The sequence below is a fragment of the Zalophus californianus genome, chromosome 12 (genome assembly GCF_009762305.2).
Source record: "Zalophus californianus isolate mZalCal1 chromosome 12, mZalCal1.pri.v2, whole genome shotgun sequence".
Classification (NCBI taxonomy): Eukaryota; Metazoa; Chordata; class Mammalia; order Carnivora; family Otariidae; genus Zalophus; species Zalophus californianus.
This window is the reverse complement of record NC_045606.1, coordinates 23,828,337-23,853,636: the sequence shown is the minus strand read 5'-3', so window position 1 is coordinate 23,853,636 and position 25,300 is coordinate 23,828,337. Positions and strand designations below refer to the sequence as shown.

Sequence of the window (25,300 nt, the reverse complement as noted above, 5' to 3'; positions counted from 1 at the left end):
ATTTATGGAATGCTTTTTCCTTCTTTTTGTCTAAAAACTCTTACACATGTTTCAATATCCAGCTCCCATGTCCCTTCCTCACGTCCAGGTCATGTGTAGTTCACCTTTGTTATTTCTGAGCACAATTCCAAAAGCCTCCAAGTATTTTAAGGCTTAAGCAGAGGCAAGGCAACACAAGAAGACATGGGGCAGACCAACTGAAAGCAATGTGAGAGCACGGAGACATCTGTGAGAAGGAGTTAGTAACAATGGCTAAAGCTAACAGAAGGAAGAGTCTGAAGGTAGGAGGCAAACAGTTACTAGGCTACAGCTAGATGGTCTAAGAAGAGTGACTCAAACTAGCACTAAGTGAAACACAGAGAAAAGAAGTCCCACACGTAGATTTCAAACATCAGAAAACCAGTAAAAATAAGTAAAAATTTTTAAGAAGTGTATGGTGACAGAGCCAATTATTCCCCATCAATTCTGTCATTTGGTCCTTGAGAGAAAAACAGGAAATAAAAAGACTCCACAAAATACTGCTTGCACTGACCCTTCAATTGCCTCAGAAAACAGGAGGCTACAAAACCAATCTAATAATCACATATAACATCTAAATGCAGAATGGCATATGGATGAATGATTTAAATCACCGTAACTGGAACCGGCATAAAGTACAATCTATTATCAATTCCTTCTCCTTAAGGGTGGTAGTCCACTGTAAGATTAAAAGTTCAAAAAGCATTTGTTGAATGAATCAATGATAAATGAATCAATTAAAGACAGAAAAAATTACACGAACAGTAGATAAGGCAGAAATATCTGAATATGATCAAATCATTCCAGAGAAGATGATTCAGAAGAATGTAATGAATCATTATGAAAAATAATCTTGAAATCTGCTTGAACATTTCAATTCATTATACTAAGTTTTATTTTTTGTTTAAAAGAAAAAGCTTAGTGAATTAATATGGACCAATAACTGATAAGGAAATGTTAGAGTAACTTAAAAAAAAAAGGTTTATTTTAAATTTCCCCCAAAATATCTTTTCTCATAATGCTTTCATTCATTTTTTTCCTCTTAAGCACAAATTGAGCCTCAAAGTTAAAAGAAATTCTATCAGACACTATGAAGACAAAAAGGAAAAGTTACAGTCTCAATACAAAAATCCTCATAGTATTAGCAGGGAGAAAGCCAGTGCGTGCACACACATGCACACATACACATATATACACTGAATGCATAAAATCTAAGAGACTATAAAAAGCCGTGGTAGTAATACTAGTAACACACCTACTCTGTACAAAAAAAATCAAAATTTAAGCTAGAGTTTCAGTTAAAGGTTTGTGGAAGGATTACGAAGTTTTATATGAGTTATTAAAAATAAATCAGTGAAGAAAAAAAATACACACAAATAATAAAACTTAAACAGATTAAGCAAACAGGGGTGGGGTGAAAGGAAAGGAAAAAAGTGTCCTATGGACTAGACCAAGGAAGCTGTGATCAAATCCAAAATGAGTTATTGGGCCAAATAAGGAAGTGCCAGCCGGGTGCTCCATTCCCACTAACCATACGACAATCCTTCTGTCATGTCCTGGGTTCCAGTTTTTTTACTGATCAAATAAAGGGGGGTCGAACTAGCTTTTCTCCTAAGGTCCCCATCCCTTTAGCTCCAAAATCCTGATACAGGTTTTCTGACAGCCAGTATTTTCCTATTCGAAAGACAGGCAAGATTTTATACTGTTTTCATTGTATGAGATTAGATTGCTTTTTAGGCTGGGCATAACTACAAATAATTAGATCATTTCAGCATTCCAGATCATGAAAACAAATTCTGAAGAGTCAGCATGAAACTAAGGAGTAACTATAAGAAATCGTTATAGAGATACAGGAGTACCCAGTATCACATGTTACACAGAAATACTGCAATGGTTACTGAGTTGTCCAAATCATCTGATGGATGAGGAAACAATTCTAGGTATAAAGAGAAGATGACACAATCCTGTGCATTCTTCGGTCATCACTTCTAAAGCTTCTGACTCACTTCACTCACTACCATCCTTTTGGTAGCAGATAAATCTTAGGTTACATAGTATGGTATTATCATGTAAGTCATTCTTGTTACTCATCAGGCCTGTTCTAATGAATTCAACAACTCACCGCCCGAGCTGAGTCACCGAAGTCGATCTTCAACCTCCCCATGGCCCTGATGATAGCAATGATTGACTGGATGGTGTTACTGTAGACCACTGCTTTGTACTGCTTACATTCCTCCTCTGAATAACCAGCTTCATGGATGATTCTAATGAGACAAAAGAAAAAAAAAAAGCAAAAAACACTTACTTCCTTTGACGGAAGGGTACAGTTAAACATAAAAAACAAATTTAATGTTTTCAATCTACTTACTTCATTTGCTTCACAATTGTACTTTTCCCAGATTCACCGGCACCTAAAAAAAAAAAAAAGTAAGATAAAGGATTTCTAACTTCATCACTTATGCATATCCAACCCCCCAACACAGGCACACTCATGAGTGCGTGCACACACATGCACACATACACACACATTTTCTGTCTTACAGCTAAATTTTATTTTATATCAAAACAATCTTTTCTAAAAGGATTTTTTTTTAAAAGATTTTATTTGAGAGAGAGTGAGTGAGAAAAAGAGCGCACACAAGCAGGAGCAGAGGGAGAGGGAGAAGCAGACTCCCCACTGAACAGGGAGCCTGATGCGGGGCTCGATCCCAGGGCCCTGGGATTACGACCTGAGCCCAAGGCAGATGTTTAACTGACTGAGCCACCCAGGGACCCCTTTTTTTAAAGGATTTATTGAGAGAGAGAGAAATAGAGTGTGTGTGGGGGGCGGGGCACAAGGAGAGAATCCTCAAGCAGAATCCCTGCTGAGTGCATAGCTTGACAGGGGGCTAGATCCCACAACCCATGAGATAATGACCTGAGCCAAAACCAAGAGCCAGATGCCCAACCGACTAAGCCACCCAGGTGTCCCTATATCAAAACAATCTTTAATGGTTTCCAAACATATAGAAAAAATGGTCAGAAATAAGTCCCATCTGTTTACTACTTCATGATACTTAAATTCAATAAACTTAACTGAAAAAAATGCTTTTAATTGTTGTATTCTCTAAACCGTTAAAAAATTCGATCTTCTGTAACTTAAAGCACTATAAATTAGTTTTATTCAAAATTTTGCTCCATCTTGGGGAAGATGTTCTGTTTGGTCAGTCATCCTAATTTTAACCTTTGCTTCTTAAGAATGAAGTAGAGGGCAGTGGTACCAAGAAGCCATATAACAAATAGTTGAATATATGTTACAAAAGCTGTGTCTCATGCAATGTATGTTCAACCACCATCATTAAACATCTGACACATAGCCGACATAATTTGCTAGCACTGAGGATGCAGTGGTATGCAGGACAGAAATGTCTCCCCCATGTTCTCCTAGCTTCCCTGTCACCCAAGTCATAAACCCATTTTCAGAACACTCCTTCACTTTCTACATATTCAAGTATGTAGGACCTTCACAAGATCCCTAGCATTATGCCATCATAACATAAAAATATTACTAATCAAATGGCCCTTTATAAAAGTAGAGCCCTCCTATCCTTCACATTTAACAGTAGCTGATATCTTCACATCACATTATATCAATTACTTGTCAGGCTCCTTCCAATTGCTAGACACAGAGAATATCTGAACATAGGACCCAAAACAAAGAAAGTATGACAAGTCTATCATTTGCCTTCATGTTGTCTTTGGCCAGGGCTACGTATCATAGAGGCATTCATCACAGTTTCAGAGATACAGCTAGGAATTTTGTTATCTGGTTCCCATATTCCCATTTTCCCAGGGCCCTTCCTACAGCGCTGTGTGATCCACCATTACTGAGTAACTTACAGTTCCAACAACACCTACTGTGATCACACTACAAATCTTCAAACATACTGTTTCCCTTGCCAGAATTTAATTTACTCTGCTTCTTCTTGCCACCCTGGTTATCCTCCATCAACCATAAACTTACCCTTTCATCAACTACCTTTTCCTGATCCACTGCCCCAGGGACCCCTGCCATGCCTCACTTTGCACATGTTTCTATGAATATTTCTTGAATTCTCAGCTGCTAACTTGTGCTAGACAGTCAACCAGAAATGTACTTGAATTTATTTAAGCTACCTGTGCGTGTTACACTTAAATAGCAAACTTCTGGGCTTTGAGACACACACACACACACACACACACACACACACACACACACACCCACCCACCCACCCACCCACCCAAAATCATCAGAGGCATCTGAGAACAGACCATAGTTAAATGAGAACAGACCATAGTTAAATGGCCTATTTGAAAATCCTGGGTTGGGGGGGAAAGCTGCTTAAATTTTACTTGTGATTCGATATTCAAGAAATTTTCCCAAGATACCAGCACATTAAGTAGAAAAGCAGGAGCTGAATAAACAATGAGGGTATTCTTCATTCACAGACAGCCTTTGAATGTTTCAGGGCATCTGCCAATAAAAACAATTCCAAGATAAACAACCCATTTTTCATTAATCAACAACAGTGTACTTGGCTCTGTGAAAAGCACCACTGTAGCCATTATGGCCTCACACATTAATTTCTCTCATTGAAGAGAGATCCACCCAACTAACATACCCTAGGTAGTTTCCAGCGGGGCTATCTTTAAGAAGGTCCTCTGGGTTTCTACAGCACTGCAAACTGAGTCAGCGGCAGCCATGCTGTGATGACAAGACCTTCTAGATCCCTGTAACCACACACAGAAGTGGTGATTCCATTGGCATAGTGTGCTCTAATGAACAGCCACCCAAGGATAGTTCATTTAGTGAGACAACTCAACAACTGGAAGGCCCAGAAAAGCTCACATGATACAAGCCAGTCAGGTCTGAGAGCCAAGTGGGGTAAAATCAGAAATAGTGAAAATAAAATAAAGAAATAAGATTATCAGTTAAACTATGTATATAACAGACAAGAATTTTACAATCTTAAGAAAAAAACAAATTTTCCTAACATTAAGTTCTAATTCACTTCACATCTCTTAAAATAATTGATAGCATGGGAAACTTAGCTTACTTTGCAATGAACACCTTAAGTCAATGGCTTGTGGTTCAAAATACCCTGAAATCTGTTTAACATTAAAGACTGAGGATGGGAGTATTATTAATTGGATTTTTTACCTAATTTGCTAGTCACAAGGTGCTCTTTGAGGCATAGATATCCCAGAGGGAGAAATGCTGAAAAAAGAGTCTTTCAAAGCTCAGCAATTTTATGCAATTAGTTTTCAATTCTCACTTCCATGCAGACGAACTCCTAATAGGAGTTTTCCTAATAGGAAAATCAGAAATGCTACATGGTCAGGGTCCCAACATAATACATACTGGTATTCTTTCCACACAGCATACAGAAGAGTTAAAGGCTGTTCTCTACAAATCTAAGTACAATCATGTCTGAGACACTAACAGGAAGAACTATTGCAAAAAAAAAAAAAAATCTGAGCTAGTGGAGAAGCACAAGAAAGGAGAAAAGTAAATTTTACTAGCAGTACTCAACTAGACAGCTATTGTTTTTCCCTTAAATACAGAAGTGGCATTAAAGAGGGCTGCAAGCACCCTTCTTTCAAGGAGAAACAAGGAATATGGAACATGTATGAAAAGATCAAAGTGTGTGACCACTCTGGTCACAACACCAGGCTGGTCAAGGTGACTAAGTCATCTACAAAGTAAATGTCAACAAGCTGGTCACTGTCAAATGAAAGAGTACTAGGAAAGGAGATTTTAACTTCCAAAGGGCCAAGAATGTGTGCAATAATATAGTCATGGTAGACTAGTAAGCCAATGGGCTATAAAGTCAAAAGTGGGATCACCAAAGGGGTCTCTTGGCCTCTCTCTTCTTTTTAAAGAGTTACTTATTTCAGAGAAAGAGAGGGCGAGAGAGCGAGCATAAGTAGGAGGGGGAGAGAGACAGAGAATTTCAAGCAGACTCTGTACTAAGTGTGGAGCCCAACACGGGGCTCCATCTCACGACAAGATCATGACCTCAGCCGAAACCAAGAGTGGGATGCCCAATTGACTGCACCATGCAGGCACCGCCCCCCTCAGATCCCTAAGGAGGAAGTGGCTAGTAGAAAACTGCACCTCTGAGAGCAAAGAGTAAGCTCAGCAGGAGTATGAAGCGGAGCTCAGCATGTGATGGTAACGCACCATACAGATGGTGGAAGGTCAAAGAGCATCGCCACAGTAACACCGAGAGGAAATTCATCCCAGTTTGGGGTCACACGTGCACAGCCACCTACTAACAAGGAGATTCGGGAAAGGGAAACACATCAAGTAAGGACAAGCAGGGAGAAGGAACCAAAACACAAACAAGATCTAAGTAAAGTAACCCTTGGCTAGAAAATTCTTTGACTAGACTTATATAATTCGCCATTTAAAAATAATAATCAAATACTGCCTGCCCCTGATTTTGTTGAGGAGCAGTATAGGAAATCTAAAGTTTTAACTGCAAGTGGTTTAAAAACAAAGAACCTCTGACCTCAGAAAACAAACACTTTTATCCCCCCAAGAAGATCCTTTGTCCAATTCTCTGCTTAGGGTCACATTTAGAACATTTATTTCCTGGCTTCAGGATTTAAGCTGCTTGATATCAGAGGCCATTCAGCTATTAAGATGGCAATTTCGCTATCTTATTCTGAATTCCTGACACCAACTCTACTTTTAAGGAATCCTAATTTTTATGTAGAATTTCAACAATTTCAAATTTTTACAGTGAATAAAGCTACAGAATAATTTAGTTCAAAGTGGAATAAAACCAAATTACAAGTGCATATAAAGTCACTTTTGTTTATCATAGTGCTGCCATACAATCAACAATATTAAGGTCCTTATATTTAAGACATAAGCAATAATTAAGGTGTAAGGGCAAATATAAATTTAAAATAGGAGGCTTAATTAAACCTAAGGGGAGAGATAACCCTACCCTCTTATCCTCAGAACATTTACTTTAGAAAAATTACAGTTATAAATACTTTTCCTCTCTTTCAAATGTGTGTGTGTGCATGCACACACACATATTTTAGGAAAACGATTAGGTTGGGTTGTTGTTGTTGTTGTTTGTCAGCTTTATAACCCAGAACATCTTTCTCAAGAGAATGGAAGCCATTTCTTTGAAATGTGAACATCAAAGAAAACAGCACCCCTATCTCCCAGTTTCTGTGAAAGAGTAGGGGTCTAACTTGGGTGGGTGCCCTGCTCCAAGATGCAAAATTACCTCCTGTCATAAAGACATGAGATATGTTTCTCCTCTGGATAAGGCGATTAGTTAACATTAATGGTCTACACAATGAACTATGTGCATAAAGTGTCAAGCCTCTTAAGGATTAATCAGGTCTACCGTGAAAATATTTACGTAGTAAGTTGCATCTGTTTAGCTATATAAGGGAATGAGATTTCTTTCTGTCTTTGCAATCTTTTAGTGGACTGCCTCTAATATACACCACACTATGGTTCAATGCTTATGCAACAATAAAAGTGTTGTTTTCTTCTTTCCTCTGCTAAATTTTAAGGAGGATTTCTAAGTTGGGAGAAGATTTTGTTTCTAATTTCATTCCTCGACAGGGATCATAACCTAAAAATCTTTTTTACTTAGCTATAAAAAGCTCTGAACTTATTTAAGTAAATACATACATATTAATGGGCTATATCTGACATTCTAGGATATAACAATAATTTGATAATGACTGTAAGCACCAACACCTAGATCCCCCAAATGACCAACTTTCTCTTTGTTAACTCTCCATAAAACTGATCCCTAAGGCATTCGTGCCTGAAAAAGGTCCCATAATATGACACCGAGCAAGAATGACTGTACAAGCAACACTGCTCTAAAAAGGTGGGACAAAAGAAGAGAACCATGGGCAGCACAGGAAGCTTGCTCCTGGCAGCCCAGTCCAAGAGACCACGTAAGTTCATGTTTCCTCTACCATAACATAACCCAATACTTGTGCAGTCATCAGCCGGTCTCTTCATGTTGCCCTTAAGGAACTGGGGCTTGATAAATGGCTGTAGTACTGATTCTCTGACAACTACAATTGCCGTAATAAAGTCCTTTTTTGTCTCTGAACCAGGAATCTCCTGTCTTCTAGAGACAGAAGTTAGCATAAAACTGGAGTAAGTTGACGTGTTAGCTTGTAAGTAGGGTAAAGCCTCAAATACTGAATAGTTCTTGACAGGCTCTTCTGTTTAATTTTCAGTTAACTCCCAAATTCTGGAAACTAAGGGCAGGTCCAGCCAATATTTCTACAGCTGTACTACTTAACTTTGAAAAATTCTAATCTTTTATTTCTTCCCACAAATGGCAGCTCAAACACGTATGTCCAATAAATCAAAAGGAACAGAACAGTGGTTCTCAAGCTAAGATCTCAGAACCAACCGTATTAGCAACACTTACAGTATCAGTAACACTTAAAAATACACATTCCCAGGCCCGAACCAGAATTTAGTGAATCAGAAACTCTGGGAGTAGGCCCAGCAATCTGTGTTTTAACAAACCCTCCAAGTGATTCTGCAGGAAGCTAAAGACTATGAACAAATGAGGTAGAAGAAAGGTCACCTTTTTTTCTTGATTAGTGATCAGAATAACTGTAGTCATTTAATTGTTGACCACCTATAAAAAACATGAACTAATTCTATTTTCCTCCTCCCCTTAAAAGTGAGATAAGTAACAATGTCTTACATTTCTGCAAATAGCTTATTAAAAGGCATCAGGCTTCTCGATTTTCATATCTACTTCTGCATTTAATATAGTGCAATTACTTGTTACTTAGGTTGAAGTATATAAAGAAAATCTGGGGGGGGGGGGCGGAACAAGATGGCCGAGGAGTAGGAGACCTGGATTTCGTCTGGTCCCAGGAATTCAGCTAGGTAGGGATCAAACCATTCTGATCACCTACAAACTCAACAGGAGATCGAAGAAAAGAATAGCAACAACTCTCTGAACAGAAAAGCGACCACTTTCTGAAAGGTAGGACGTGAGGAGAAGTGAATCCGAGGCGATATTCAGGAGGATAGACAGCGGGGGAGGGGGCCACCGTGGGCCACTTCAGGCAAGTGATAGAGCAGCAGAGCACAAAATCGGACTTTTAGAAGTCTGCTCACTGAGGGACGTCGCTCCAGTGGCTAAGCGCGGGGGTGGGGGGGAACCCTCGCTGGGACAGTGTGGTCTCAGGACCCTCGGAGGTTACAGAAAAACCAGGGGTGCGTGAGTGTGGCAGAGCTCCCAAGTATCGGAGCAGGGTGTGGGCTCTCAGCTCGGGGTTGCCATAAAAGGTGATCCATGGCACAGTCGGGCCACTGCTCCTCCAGCAGGGACCCAACAAGCGGCGGATCCAGGGAGACTCCTCTTCCTCCCCCAGGAGGAGCGGTGCAGGAACGCACCGCAGGGATCTGCTGGGTTTGGAGACTCCCCACGGGGTCGGGTGCCAGAGATAGAAACGCTCGGTCACAGGCCAGGTGAGCACGGAGTGCGGCCAGAGACCGGGTAGACAGGAGTGACTGACTGCTTTTCTCTGGAGGTGCACTGAGGAGTGGCGACCCGAGTTCTGGGCTCCTCTGGGGCGGAGATTGGGAGGCCGCCATTTTCACTCTCATCGTCCAAAGCCGAATGGAAAGCTTGCAGGGAACAAAAGCTCCCGAGAGCAAACCTGAGATTACTTAGCCTGGACTGACAAGGGCGGGACAATTCCGCCTCCGGCAAAGACATTTGGGTCCCAGGGCAACAGGCCCCTCCCCCAGAAGATCAGCCCGAACAGCCAGCCAAGACCAAGTTTACCCATCACTGAGAATGGTAGAACTCCAGCGCTACGGGAATACTGCACATAAAATTCATGGTTTTACCATGGTTCTTTAGTCTTTCAAAGTTATTTTTTAACTTTTGTTTTTCTGAATTTTTCTTTTTCCCTTTTTCAACCAACATCTTGTCAATCCCTTTTGTAAAAAATATTTTTTAGGGAGCATCTGGGCGGCTCAAATGGTTCAGCGTCTGCCTTTTGCTCAGGTTGTGGTCCTGGGGTCCTGGAATCAAGTCCCTCATCGGGCTCCTGACTCGGCAGGGAGCCTGCTTCTCCCTCTACCTCTCCCCCTGCTCATGTACTCTCTCTGTCTCAAATGAATAAATAAAATCTTAAAAAATATATATTTTTTTATTTTTCATTTTTAGAGTCATATTCTATCCCTTCATAGTAGTTACCCTTACTTTTGGTATGTATATATAAGTTGTTCTCTCTTTAAACTTTTGAGATACACTTTCTTCTAACAGACCAAAATATACCCTAAATATCTAGTGTATGGCTTTGTTCTAGTCTCCTGCCTGATCACATTCTCTCCTTTTTTTAAATCCTCTTCTTTCTTTTTTCAACCAACTTTTTATCAATTCCTTTTATAAAATCTTTTATAATTTTCATCTTTACAATCATATTCTATCCTTTCATCGTATTAACCTTTATTTTTGTACATATTTAAGTTTTTCTTTAAAATTTTGGGAGGAACTTTCTTCTAACAGCCCAAAATACGCCCAAAATCTAATGTGTGGCACTGATCTATGCACCAGGCTGATCATATTTGATCAAATTCTGTTTTTTGTTCTGTTTTTATCTTTTTCTTTTTTTTTTCTTTTTCTTTTTTCTTTTTTTCCCTTTCTTTTCCCCCAGTTTCAGGTCTTTTCTGATTTCTTTAGTGTATATTTTCTGGGGACATTGTTAACCTGTTAGCATTTTGTTCTCTCACTCATCAATTTTCCTCTGGACAAAATGACAAGATGGAAAAAATCACCGCAACAAAAAGAACAAGAGGCAGTACCGACGGCCAGGGACCTAATCGATACGGACATTAGTATGATGTCGGAACTAGAGTTCAGAATGATGATTTTAAAGATACTAGCTGGGCTTGAAAAAAAAATGGAAGTTATTAGAGAAACCCTTTCTGGAGAAATAAAAGAACTAAAATCTAACCAAGTCTAAATCAAAAAGGTTATTAATGAGGTGCAATCAAAAATGGAGGATAACTAACTGCTAGGATAAATGAGGCAGAAGAGAGAATCAGCGATACAGAAGACCAAATGATGGAAAATAAAGAAGCTGAGAAAAAGAGAGATAAACAACTACTGGATCACAAAGGGCAGAATTCAAGAGATAAGCGATACCATAAGACGAAACATTACAATAATTGGGATCCCAGAAGAAGAAAGAGAGAGAGGGGCAGAAGGTATATTGGAGCAAATTATAGCACAGAATTTCCCTAATTTGGGGAAGGAAACAGGCATCAAAATCCAGGAGGCACAGAGAACCCCCCTCAAAATCAATAAAAACAGGTCAACACCCCGACATCTAATAGTAAAACTTACAAGTCTCAGAGACAAAGAGAAAACCCCAAAAGCAGCTTGGGAGAAGAGACATGTAACCTACAATGGTAGAAACTTTAGATTGGCAACAGACCTATCCACAGAGACCTGGCAGGCCAGACATGGACAGACATGATATATTCAGACATGATATAAGGAAGGACAGACATGATATATTCAGAGCACTAAATGAGAACATATGCAGCCAAGAATACTATATCAGCAAGGCTGTCATTGAAAATAGAAGGAGAGATAAAAAGCTTCCAGGACAAACAAAAACTAAAGGAATTTGCAAACATGAAACCAGCCCTACAAGAAATACTGAAAGGGGTCCTCTAAGCAAAGAGAGAGCCTAAAAGCAACATAGACCAGAAAGGAACACAGACAATCTACAGTAACAGTCACCTTATAGGCAATACAATGGCACTAAATTCATATCATTCAATAGTTACCCTGAATGTAAATGACCCAATCAAAAGATACAGGCTATCAGATTGCATAAAAAAACAAGACCCATCGATATGCTGTCTGCAAGAGACTCATTTTAGACCCAAAGACACCCCCAGATTGAAAGCGAAGGGGTGGAAAACCATTTACCATGCCAATGGACACCAAAAGAAAGCTGGGGTGTCAATCCTTGTATCAGACAAATTAGATTTTAAACCAAAGACTGTAATAAGAGATGAGGAAGGACACTATATCCTACTTAAAGGATCTATCCAACAAGAAGATCTAAAAATTGTAAATATCTATGTCCCTATCATGGGAGCAGCCACTTATATAAGCCAATTAATAACAAAAGCGAAGAAACACATTGACAACAATACAATAATAGTGGGGGACTTTAATACCCCTCTCATTGAAATGGACAGATCATCCAAGCAAAAGATCAAGGAAATAAAGACTTTAAATGACACACTGGACCAAATGGACTTCACAGATATATTCAGAACATTCCATCCCAAAGCAACGGAATACACATTCTTCTCTAGTGCCCATGGAACATTCTCCAGAATAGATCATATCCTAGGTCACAAATCAGGTCTCAACCAGTACCAAAAGAATGGGATCATTCCCTGCATATTTTCAGACCACAATGCTTTGAAACTAGAACTCAATCACAGGAGGAAAGTTGGAAAGAACTCAAATACATGGAGGCTAAAGAGCATCTTACTAAAGAATGAATGGGTCAACCAGGAAATTAAAGAAGAACTAAAAAAATTCATGGAAACCAATGAAAATGAAAACACAACTGTTCAAAATCTTTGGGATACAGCAAAGGCAGTCCTAAGAGGCAATACAAGCCTTTCTCAAGAAACAAGAAAGGTCTCAAATACGCAACCTACCCCTACACCTAAAGGAGCTGGAGAAAGAACAGCAAATAAAACCTAAACCCAGCAGGAGAAGAGAAATAATAAAGATCAGAGCAGAATTCAATGAAATAGAAACCAAGAGAACAGAACAGATCAATGAAACTAGGAGCTGGTTCTCTGAAAGAATTAACAAGATTGATAAACCCCTGGCCAGACTTATCAAAAAGAGAAATGACCCAAATAAACAAAATCATGAATGAAAGAGGAGAGATCACAACCAACACCAAAGAAATACAAACAATTATAAGAACATATTTTAAGCAACTATATGCCAGCAAATTAGATATACTGGAAGAGATGGATGGATTCCTGAAGATGTATCAACTACCAAAACTGAACCAGGAAGAAACAGAAAACCTGAACAGACCTATAACCACTAAGGAAATTGTAGCTGTCATCAACAATCTCCCAACAAACAAGAGCCCAGGGCCAGATGGCTTCCCAGGGGATTTCTACCAAACATTAAAGAAGAATTAATACCTATCTTTCTGAAACTGTTCCAAAAAATAGAAATGGAAGGAAAACTTCCAAACTTGTTTTATGAGGCCACCATTACCTTGATCCCCAAACCAAAGACCTCATCAAATAGGAGAATTACAGACCAATATCACTGATGAACATGGATGCAAAAATTCTCACCAATACACTAGCCAATAGGATCCAACAGTACATTAAAAGGATTATTCACCACGACCAAGTGGGATTTATCCCTGGGTGGCAAGGTTGGTTCAACATCCGCAAATCAATCAACATGATACAATACATTAATAAAAGAAAGAACAAGAATCATATAATCCTCTCAATAGATGCCGAAAAAGAATTTGACAAAGTACAGCATCCTTTCTTGATCAAAACGCTTCAGAGTATAGGGATAGAGGGTACATACCTCAATATCATAAAAGCCATCTATGAAAAACCCACAGCGAATATCATTCTCAATGGGGAAAAACTGACATCTTTCCCCCTAAGGTCAGGAACACGGCAGGGATGTCCACTATCACCACTGCTATTCAACATAGTATGAGAAGTCCTAGCCACAGCAATCAGACAACAAAAAGAAATCAAAGGTATCCAAATCAGCAAAGAAGTCAAACTCTCACTGTTTGCAGATGATATGATACTTTACGTGGAAAACCCAAAAGACTCCACCCCAAAACTGCTAGAACTCATACAGGAATTCAGTAAAGTGGCAGGATATAAAATCAATGCACAGAAATCAGTGGCATTTCTATAACCAACAACAAGAGAGAAGAAAGAGAAATTAAGGAGTCGATCCCATTTACAATTGCACCCAAAACCATAAGATACCTAGGAATAAATTTAACCAAAGAGGCAAAGGATCTGTACTCAGAAAACTATAAAATACTCATGAAAGAAATTGAGGAAGACACAAACAAATGGAAAAACGTTCCATGCTCATGGATTGGAAGAACAAATATTGTGAAGATGTCAATGCTACCTAGAGCAATCTACACATTCAATACAATCCCCATCAAAATACCATCCACTTTTTTCAAAAAAATGGAACAAATAATCCTAAAATTTGTATGGAACCAGAAGAGACCCCGAATAGCCAGAGGAATGTTGAAAAAGAAAAGCCAAGCTGGCAGCATCACAGTTCCGGACTTCCAGCTCTATTACAAAGCTGTCATCATCAAGACAGTATGGCACTGGCACAAAAACAGACACATAGATCAATGGAACAGAATCGAGAGCCCAGAAATGGACCCTCAACTCTATGGTTAACTAATCTTCGACAAAGCAGGAAAGAATGTCCAGTGGAAAAAAAGAGAGTCTCTTCAACAAATGGTGTTGGGAAAACTGGACAGCCACATGCAAAAGAATGAAACTGGACCACTTCCTTACACCACACACAAAAACAGACTCAAAATGGTCTAAAGACCTAAATGTGAGACAGCAGTCCATCAAAATCCTAAAGGAGAACACAGGCAGCAACCTCTTTGACTTCAGCCACAGCAACTTCTTCCTAGAAACATCGCCTACGGCAAGGGAAGCAAGGGCAAAAATGAACTATTGGGACTTCATCAAGATAAAAAGCTTTTCCACAGCAAAAGAAACAGTCAACAAAACCAAAAGACAACCGACAGAATGGGAGAAGATATTTGCAAATGACATATCAGATAAAGGGCTAGTATCCAAACTTTATAAAGAACTTCTTAAACTCAACATCCAAAGAACAAATGATCCAATCAAGAAATGGGCAGAAGACATGAACAGACATTTTTCCAAAGAAGACATCCAAATGGCCAACAGACACATGAAAAAGTGCTCATCATTGCTCGGCATCAGGGAAATCCAAATCAAAACCTCAATGAGGTATCACCTCACACCAGTCAGAATGGCTAAAATTAATAAGTCAGGAAATGACAGATGTTGGCGGGGATGCGGAGAAAGGGGAACCCTCCTACACTGCTGGTGGGAATGCAAGCTGGTGTAGCCACTCTGGAAAACAGTATGGAGGTTCCTCAAACAGTTGAAAATAGAGCTACCCTATGACCCAGCAACTGCACTACTAGGTATTTACCCCAAAGATACAAATGTAGGGATCTGAAGGGGTACATGCACCCTGATGTTTATAGCAGCAATGTCCACAATAGCCAAATTGGGGAAAGAGCCAAGATGTCCATTGACAGATGAATGGATAAAGAAGATGTGGTATATATATATATATACAATGGAATATTATGCAGCCATCAAAAGGAATGAAAGCTTGCCATTTGTAACAACATGGATACAACTGGAGAGTGTTATGCTGAGCGAAATAAGTCAATCAGAGAAAGACATGTATCATATGACCTCACTGATATGAGGAATTCTTAATCTCAGGAAACAAACTGAGGGTTGCTGGAGTGGTCGGGGGGTGGAAGGGATGGGGCGGCTGGGTGACAGACACTGGGGAGGGTATGTGCTATGGTGAGCACTGTGAATTGTGCAAGAATGTTGAATCACAGATCTGTACCTCTGAAACAAATAATGTTACATGTTTAAAAAAAAGAAGAAGATAGCAGGAGGGGAAGAATGAAGGGGGGGAAATTGGAGGGGGAGATGAACCATGAGAGATGATGGACTCTGAAAAACAAACTGCTAGAGGGGAGGTGGTTGGGAAAATGGGTTAGCCTGGTGATGGGTATTAAAGAGGGCACGTTCTGCATGGAGCACTGGGTGTTATATGCAAATAATGAATCATGGAACACTACATCAAAAACTAATGATGTATGGTTATTAACATAAAGTAATAATAAAAAGTCTCCTGATGAAAAAAATATAATCTATTTTCACATAATTATGTAGTTAGAAAAGGGAAAAGCAATTTAATAGCATTTATAGATAACTGTGGATAGTCTTCTTTGATTCTGTATCAAAATTTGAAATGGATAGCTTAAAGATTGGTTATAATGCATTTCTATGAACTTTTCATACTTTGATACTTTAAAGTTCATTGGTCTATCTTGTACTTGGATGGGTATTTTACCCATGTCTGATTTGGAAATTAGTTCACTAAGCTGTGCAGAACTCGGTATCATGTATTTTTAACACAAAATGATACTAACATAGTAAGAATATATATTATCTGTAGTATATGTATTTATTTAATCACCTTTTTAATATTACCTGTAATTTCATCAGAAAAGACTTTAGGTCTTGGGAAGATATCAGACTCTCAGTGCTAGGGATACATTTTTTTAATTTCAAAAAAATTTTTTTGCTTAAAATCTCTAATTTTATTATTGGCAGCTAACACTGTTAGCTGTTTTCTTTGAAGTGACAAACTAACTCTGCCAAATCCCGAAGTAGGACTAACCATAATTTCCTTCAAGGATAAGTGGTATTCCAAGAAAAGAGCAACTAGTTCAATTCACAACTCAATCACACAACTGTTTTTCCTCAAGATAACCAACAGGCTTTGGAACATGGCAGAGTCCCTTAGGTATACTTCATATTTGGTTACACAGCATATTAAAGAACTATGTACCTAACAGTCAAGATTTAATAAAAATGATTTTTTACAACATCAGCTTTTTTTATCACAAGTGCATACTAGTGAAGACTACAATGACTACTGGTACTATTTAGCGCCATGACCTGACTCAGTAGTTTGACAGATCAGTATTTTGGTACTAGTATTTGGTACTATTAGTATTTGGTACTATCATAACAAACAACAACACAATAACAAAGGCAAACAACATCTTAGTATTATTATGAAAATGGTCTCTGAGAGAGGAGGGTCCATAGTTCACTCCTAGAAATGCTGATTTAAGGTCTTTCACAGGCACTGGACTATAAGCTATGAAGGAAGAGAGCTTTGCTTTTTGTTTGTTTTTAAGATTTTATTTATGTGAGAGAGTGAGCATGAGTGGGGGGCGGGGAGGGATAGAGGGAGAGGGAGAAGCCGACTCTGCACTGAGCAGGGAGCCCCTCCCAACACAGGTTCAATCTCAGGAGCCTGAGATCATGACCTGAGCCCAAGTCAGATGCTTAACCAACTGAGACACCCAGGAGCCCCCAGAGCCTTGGTTTTTTTCACCATGATATCCCCAAAGCTTTCTCCTATACTGAGCACATGGCAGGAATGCAATAAACACATTTGCTGGCAGGCAGACAGGAAGGAAATACACCATGAAGAAAGTATGAGAAAATGTAGCAATATTTTCATGAACTGTGGAAAGAGAGAATTCTCTTAGAAGACTGGAAAAAATAAAAGTGTGGTGGGAACTTGTGACTGCCCATTAAAACAGGTTCTCTTCTATTGTAATAGGAGTCCTGGCTGGGAACCTGGCAGCTAAAGACTGTATTTTCCATCCTCACTGCTACAGTGCTAGGTATAACATCACCACATTTCCCATCAAAGCATATGATGTGTGCAAAAGGAAAATGCAGCCTTGGATTCTCTCTCCTGGTCCTTCGTATGAGCCAGAAGTTAGAGGTGTCTGTGGTCTTGTTTTAAGTATGTGGATTAAAACAATGCCCACAGGCATTAAGACAATGCTGGGGCAACAAGAAGGCGGAAACTTGGGTCGTTGAATGCACCTCAAGACTACTTAACTTTAGATTTGTTACATGGAAGAAATAAGCATCCATCTTCATTAGGCCATGGTCAAATTAGGTTTCTTTGGTACAGAGCTTGAACTTCAGGCTGATAATTTTTTTTGAAGTTGTCTAGGTTTAAATATATAAGCAAATACATAAACATAGAGATATATAAACCAAAGAAACTAAAAATTCCCAAACCTACAAATCACCATAAATGAAGCAGAAAGGCAAAGTACAGAATAGATGAAAATATCAGTAATTAATGAGTATCAAAACATAGATTTAATGCATAATGAATTAACATTAATTGACCAAAAAAAGAGAAAAATTTATAGAGGAAAAACAAACCTGTATTTTTAACCTATATATAAATATATATTCATGAAAAAATACATTAAAAGATGTATATCATTAAATGTTTATATCTTAGGCAATTTTATTCTTCAAATATTTCTGTAATTGCCAAATTTTTATGTTGTACATAATGCTGAGTCAAAATTATGCAATTTATTTAGAAAAACTTGATCATATCTCTCTTGTGATCAAATTTGAATAAAATTATCTTTTTAAATCCCATTTGCTTCAGACCCACATCCCCGTATCACTCACTCATGCATATAAATCTCACATTGTAATCACAGCAAATTACTTCTACTACCAAAACTTTCATGATCATCCCTACCTTCCCCTATTTTATCCTAAGTGGAGCCCTTTATCAAAATGGACACTAAAAATGACCACAACATGTTTAGGCAGGGGAGTATCTGGGGCTGAGCCTTCCCAACCAAGGTACTTCCAATTTTCAGGTACTGTGGAAACTAAGATGACAGACACTGGGTCTACACCCCATGGCCCAATATGGTGGACAGGATGACCACAGCCCTACAGAGACTTGGGTGACAGATTATGAGGCTGCACTTCGAGGCAGCTCAAGCAGGCAGGCTCTCTGCAAGCCATGATTTATAGCATGAGACACTTCATCTGTGATGCCAGGACCACCTATGTAAGAGCCATCATGTTCAAGAGCAGAAGAGGCAGAGCACAGCACATCTAAGACTCTGGCCCTGCTACACTGAGTTGCAGTTAGTCACTCTGCCCTTTCTTCCCACTCACCCCCATGCCAATTAGGCATAACAGCCAGGAGTGGAGGATGGCAAAACATTTTCATCTGAAAACTACATAAATGGACTATTTACTCAGCCATAAAAAAGAATGAAATTTTGCCATTTGCAACATGGATGGACCTAGAGGGTGTTATGCTAAGTGAAATAAGTCAGACAGAGAAAGGCTAATACCATTTGATTTCACTTATATGTGAAATCTAAAAAAAAAAAACAAAAAACAAAAAACCAAAGAAACAAAAAAACACAAATAGATTCATGAATACAGAGAACAAACTGGTGGTTGCCAGAGGAGAAGTCAGGGGGCAGGCATGGATGAAATATGTGAAGGGGATTAAGAGGTACAAACTTCAAGTTATGAAATGAATAAGTCATGGAAATGAAAAGTACAGCATAAGGAATATAGTCAATAATATTGTAGTAACATTGTATGGTGACCACACTTATTGTGGTGAGGATTCAGTAATGTGCAGAATTGCCAATTCAATGTTGTACATTTGAAACTAATATAACACTGTATGTTAATAATAATTCAATTAAAAAATAAATGGGCTGTTTTGGGGCACCTGGGTGGCTCAGTCGTTAAGCGTCTGCCTTCGGCTCAGGTCATGGTCCCAGGGTCCTGGGATCGAGCCCCGCATCGGGCTCCCTGCTCAGCGGGAAGCCTGCTTCTCCCTCTCCCACTCCCCCTGCTTGTGTTCCCTCTCTCGCTGTGTCTCTGTCAAATAAATAAATAAAATCTTAAAAAAAAATAAAAAATAAATGGGCTGTTTAAATAATCAGATTGGACTAAGGCTTAAGCAACATTGAACATTTTGTAATTTTCCCTACTAATTAGCAGGTAGGGGTTTAGCAGGAGGTAGGCTGATTTTAGGCTAAATTAAAACAGAAATGGTGTGGGCACCTGGGTGGCTCAGATGGTTAAGCGTCTGCCTTCAGCTCAGGTCATGATCCCAGGGTTCTGGGATCAAGGCCCACATTGGGCTCCTGGCTCGGCGGGGAGCCGGCTCCTCCCTCTCCCTCTCCCCCTGCTCATGCTCTCTTTCTCTCACTGTATCTGTGTGTCTCAAATGAATGAATAAAAAAAAAAAAATCTTTAAAAAAAAAAATGGTGTGCATTAACTGCTGTAACCCTGTAATGGTTTCTAAGCATATTTAGAAGGAGATATGGATATTATACTTTTCCCTGTCAAACACCCCAAATTTTACCTACTATCACAGCCTACTATGAAGAATTATCAAAAGGGATTTGGATGACCATGTGTTACACACCTGATGTGAACTAAGGTCATTCTCTTACCACTTTAAACATTTCCCTCAAGTAATCCTATGCATATACTACCATTCTATTTTTCTATTTTCACCAACGCAGATTAAATCATTTCTATGTGACACCATGCTTCTGGTGGAATGGGAGAGAACAGAAAAACCCAGAAATAAACCCACAATTAAATGGTCAATTAACCTTTGACAAAGGACAAATGACTATACAATGTTAAAAAGACAGTCCCTTCATCAAATGGTGTTGGGAAAACTGGACAGCTACATGCAAAAGAATGAAACTAGACCACTTTCTTTCACCATACACAAAAATAAACTCAAATGGGTTGAAGACCTAAGTGTGAGATGTGAAAACATAAAAATCCTTGAAGAGAGCACAGGCAGTATTCTCTGACCACAGACTGTAGCAACATTTTTCTAGATAGGTCTCTTGAGGCAAGGGAAATAAAAGCAAAAATAAACTATTGGGACTGCATCAAAATAAAAAGTTTCTGCACAGTGAAGAAAACCATCAACAAAACTAAAAGGCAACCTACTGAATGGGAGAAGATATTTGCAAATGACATATCCAAGAAATGGTTAGTATCCAACAAAATATACAAAGAACTGATACAAGTCAATATCCAAAAAACGAATAATCCAATTAAAAAAGGGCAGAAGACATGGACAGACATTTCTCCAAAGACATCCAGATGGCCAATAGACACGTGAAAAGATGCTCAACATCACTCATCATCAGAGAAATGCAAATCAACACTACAGTGAGATATCTCACACCTGTCAGAATGGCTAAAATCAAAAACACAAGAAACAACAAGTGTTGGTGAGGATGTGGAGAACAAGGAAGCTTTATGTACTGTTGGTGGGAATGCAAACTGGTGCAGCCACTGTGGTAAAGAGTGTGGAGGTCCCCCTCCAAATTTTTAAAAATAAGACTACCCTATGATCCATGGATTACAGTACTAAGTATTCACTCCCCCCCAAAAAAAAACCTTAATTCAAAGGCATACATACATCCTTATGTTTATTGCAGTATTATTTACAATAACCAAACTATGGACACAGCCCAAGTGTCCATTAATAGATGAATGGATAAGAGGTGGTCTTTTGGAATGGAATGGAATACTAGTCAATGGAATATTATTCAGCCACAGAAAAGAATAAAATCTTGCTATTTGCAACATCATGGATAGGCCTAGAGAGTATAATGCTAAGCAAAATAAGTCAGTCAGAGAAAGACAAGTACCATATGACTTCATTCATATGTGGAATTTATGAAGGACACACACACACACACACACCCCAACAAATAAACTTTTAACCACAAAGAACAAACTGATGGTTACCACAGGGAGGTGGGTGGGGAGTTGGGGGATATAGGAGATGTGAATTTAAGAGTGCATTTATCATGATGAAAAAACAAAATAAACAAAAAAATCATTTCTATGTGACACCATGCTTTTGGCATGTAAACATGGGACTCAAAGTTTTCCATAAAATGTTTGTTCAGGCAAAGGAAGTAATCTAAACAAGAGAAAGAATGCCACCTCTCTTTCACACAGCGGTCCAAGTGTAAGTAGTTCGGAGCTCACGGTCAGCGTGATAATGTAGGGAACCAAGCGCCTTTTTAGCTTATTGCTGCTCTGCCATCTTCACAACATGGCTTCTGGCTCAGTGTAGCTGTCTGTTTGTGATCGCACGTGTACACAAACCTTAGAGGCAGTGCGAGGGAGACCAAGCAAGGGAAGTGGAGGAAATGCTCTTTCCTTATAAGTGTGTAACCCAAAAAGTGTAACCATCATTTCCACTCAAATCCCCACGAGCAGAACCTAGCCTCCCAGCCTCACTTGGCTCCTTGCTGTGTGGGTGTGTCTAGAAAATAAATACTGAGGGACAGTGCATATTGGGGGATAATCAGAAGTCTCTGCTATACTCCTTAAGTCTCTTCTTTTCTTCCCTTTGTAATCTGTTTATCTTTTAAGAAACTTTTTAAAATTAAGTATTATGTCAATCAACATATATAAAATAAAACAGTTGGGTTTTTGTTGTCATTGTTTTGGTTTTCCTTCTAAAAACTAAATGAGATGCCTTGGAAAAACCCAATAAAGCAAGCTCATCAAGGCTACTGAATCAAGTAAGTATGAGATACTGTTAAATAGACGGGAAAACATTTTTTAACTCTAGTAGGATTTTTCATTCAGATTCCTTTGCAGGTATCTTTAAATTCTCACTTGAAAGAAACTGGAAATAAAAGGTCTATTTTGGATATGTAAAAAAGACAACTCAACTGTAATGAGTGAAGCATACTCAAAAAAGGCCATAATCCTTCAGTTTTTCACTACGAAGTATGATGTTGTCTGTGGGTTTTTCATACAATCCTACATCAAAAGATTGCTAAATAAAAGTATACTTACATATTTTTAAAAGAAAACATTCAAGGTACATTTGCATTTTTTTAGGATTTCCCCTTAAGAGGGGTAGTTTTTTTTTTAAGATTTTACTTATTTATTTGAGAGAGAGTGCACGAGAGAGAGAGGGCGCAGGGGTGGGGTAGAGGGAGAGGGAGAAGCAGACTCCCCACTAAGCAGGGAGCCTGAGGAGGGAGAGGGACTGGATCCCAGGGTCATGATCTGAGCCAAAAGCAAACGCTTAACTGAATGAGCCACCCAGGCACCCCAAGACAGGCAGTTTTTGACAAATTCAAATCCCATCAGTACAAAGGAAACTTCTCTCCGCATATCAACATATTCAAAACTTAATTACCTCAATCTCCCAATTTTTATACTCCTTCAAAACTGCTTTTCTCAAATGTTTAAATTTGTATCTTCAGTGCAAATTTCTTGGCACAGCATTCCAAGGATCTTAGGATTTGAACCCAAATGCCTTTTAGTCTCACCTCTTTCACATGCCTGCAACCACTTTCCAGCCACGTAAATGTTCAAAAGAATCTATCTAATCCACACAACCAGAATTCTAGCATCTTGGTGTCAACAACTATGTTAGGCAATCAAGTCAAAGTTAAGTAAGACAAGGGTATTGATTCTAGGAAGGTGTAACCAGAATGTAAGTAGACAGTTAAGGAAATGAACAATCACAATGTTTTTTTTTTTCTTTTTAATTTTATTATGTTATGTTAGTCACCATACATCATTAGTTTTTGATGTAGTGATCCATGATTCATTTTTTTATATAACCCCCAGTGCTCCATGCAGTACGTGCCCTCTTTAATACCCATCACCAAGCCAACCCATCCCCCCACTCCCTTCCCTCTAGAACCCTGTTTATTTCTCAGAGTCCATAGTCTCTCATGGTTCGTCTCCCCCTCCAATTCCCACCCCCCCTTCGTCTTTTCCTTCCTTCTCCTAATGTCCTCCATGCTGTTCCTTATGTTCCATAAATAAGTGAAACCATATGATAATTGACTTTCTCTGCTTGACTTATTTCACTTAGCATAATCTCCTCCAGTCCCATCCATGTTGATGTAAAAGTTGGGTATTCATCCTTTCTGATGGCTGAGTAATATTCCACTGTATATATGGACCACAGTGTTTCTTCTTTCCTATATGAAGTACCCCCTATATGGCAGGCTCAATGCTAGACACTGAGGACAGAGTGAGTGGAAATAAGAGTTGTGGTCCCTGGTCTCATGACGGGGGAGAAATAGGTGCCAGGTAACAATACAGATTGTGTGGTAAGGAAAGCCTACTCAGAGGAAGTGATTAATACATGCAGACAGTTGACTTAAAATATCAACACCTGCTACAAATGTAGCTTAACAAATTAATGTATCTAGTAATTCGCTGGAAGAACTGAATTAATAAAAAGAAAATGACAGTAAAAAGTTACAGAAAAGTTAATACAAAATATGCACAAGTACATATAATTCCAAATATAAGAACTATACCCTATTAGACTTTTCCATTGCTCCGCTAACATCTGAAATACTTTTAACCACTCTTCTAGAAAGGACAGTGATAAGTGGGATTATGTCCAGAGAGGTGGCATACAGGTCTATGAACTGCTTCATTCAAAAGCTGAAGAAGTTAACAGAAAAAAAACATCAGGGAAAACAGGCTGATGGTTAATAGCTAGAGAGCCCTCATGTAGAAAGAGAAGTTACATTGTGTGACACTCAAGAAGGCTGAATTAAGATCAATAACAGAAATTACACAGAAGCAAATTTGCCTCAATAAAATAATAATCTATTAATAATCTGATGCCAGATCTATTAAACAACATCATCTGTCAATGGGACTGTTTTATACACACACACACACACACACACACACACACATATACTATAGTTTTGCTAGAGATCACTTTACATCAGATATAAATTAAAAAGAAATGGGGCAACTCCACATTTCCCATAGTTAACAACACTCTACTGTCCACTTAGTATTTTGTTAAGAGGATCGATTTCATGTTAGGTACTCCTATCACAATAAAAAGACAGTGGGGGGGAGGGAGGGAAGAAATGGGGCACAAAAGAGCTCTGGATTACACTGCTGAAAATCATTAAAATTATTTGTACCATCCTGACTCATGCAGTTGTGTTAACATGTAGATTTCATATCAACAACAACAATAAAAGACTCGGTTGAGTTCATACTTTCTGGCCATACTCAGTTTCTGTACCAGGTCAAAGTTCCACACAGATCAATAAAAGACAAGGCTTCGCTGCTTTTTCTCATCAGCTGTCTCCACTGAATGAGAGTGAATCTAACAATGATTAATGATGGGGCAGCCTTAACCAAAGTTAAGGCTTCATGCACATGGACACAAAGAGATCTCAAGTTTATAAAAAAGAAAATAGGCAAAAGTCCTTGAATAAATATCCAAAAAAATTAATGTTTTACAAGGAAATTGGGAATTACTTTTTATTCAAAAATGAGGATAAATAATGCACCAAATCACTGGCTAGGACATGATAAAATAGGTTCACAAGCACTGGCACACTAATCAGAAGGTTTATAAAAGCAGAAAGTCTTCACATGATGAGTTATTTAGAAATGTAATCCAATGAAGTATAAGAGAATATTTGAACTTAACTTGAGAA

At 38.8% G+C, this 25,300-nt stretch overlaps 1 protein-coding gene across 1 annotated transcript in view; it reads right to left on the bottom strand.

Annotated features, from left to right (window-relative positions):
- GNAI1 (G protein subunit alpha i1) overlaps window positions 1-25,300 on the bottom strand; it is a 91,711-nt gene that overhangs the window by 27,057 nt on the left and 39,354 nt on the right. Inside the window, exons 3-4 of the mRNA XM_027573991.2 lie at window positions 2,387-2,429; window positions 2,141-2,282 (exon numbers count right to left, since the gene is read on the bottom strand). Of these exons, the coding sequence (XP_027429792.1) occupies window positions 2,141-2,282; window positions 2,387-2,429 (185 nt within the window). The remainder of the gene's footprint in view (window positions 1-2,140; window positions 2,283-2,386; window positions 2,430-25,300) is intronic.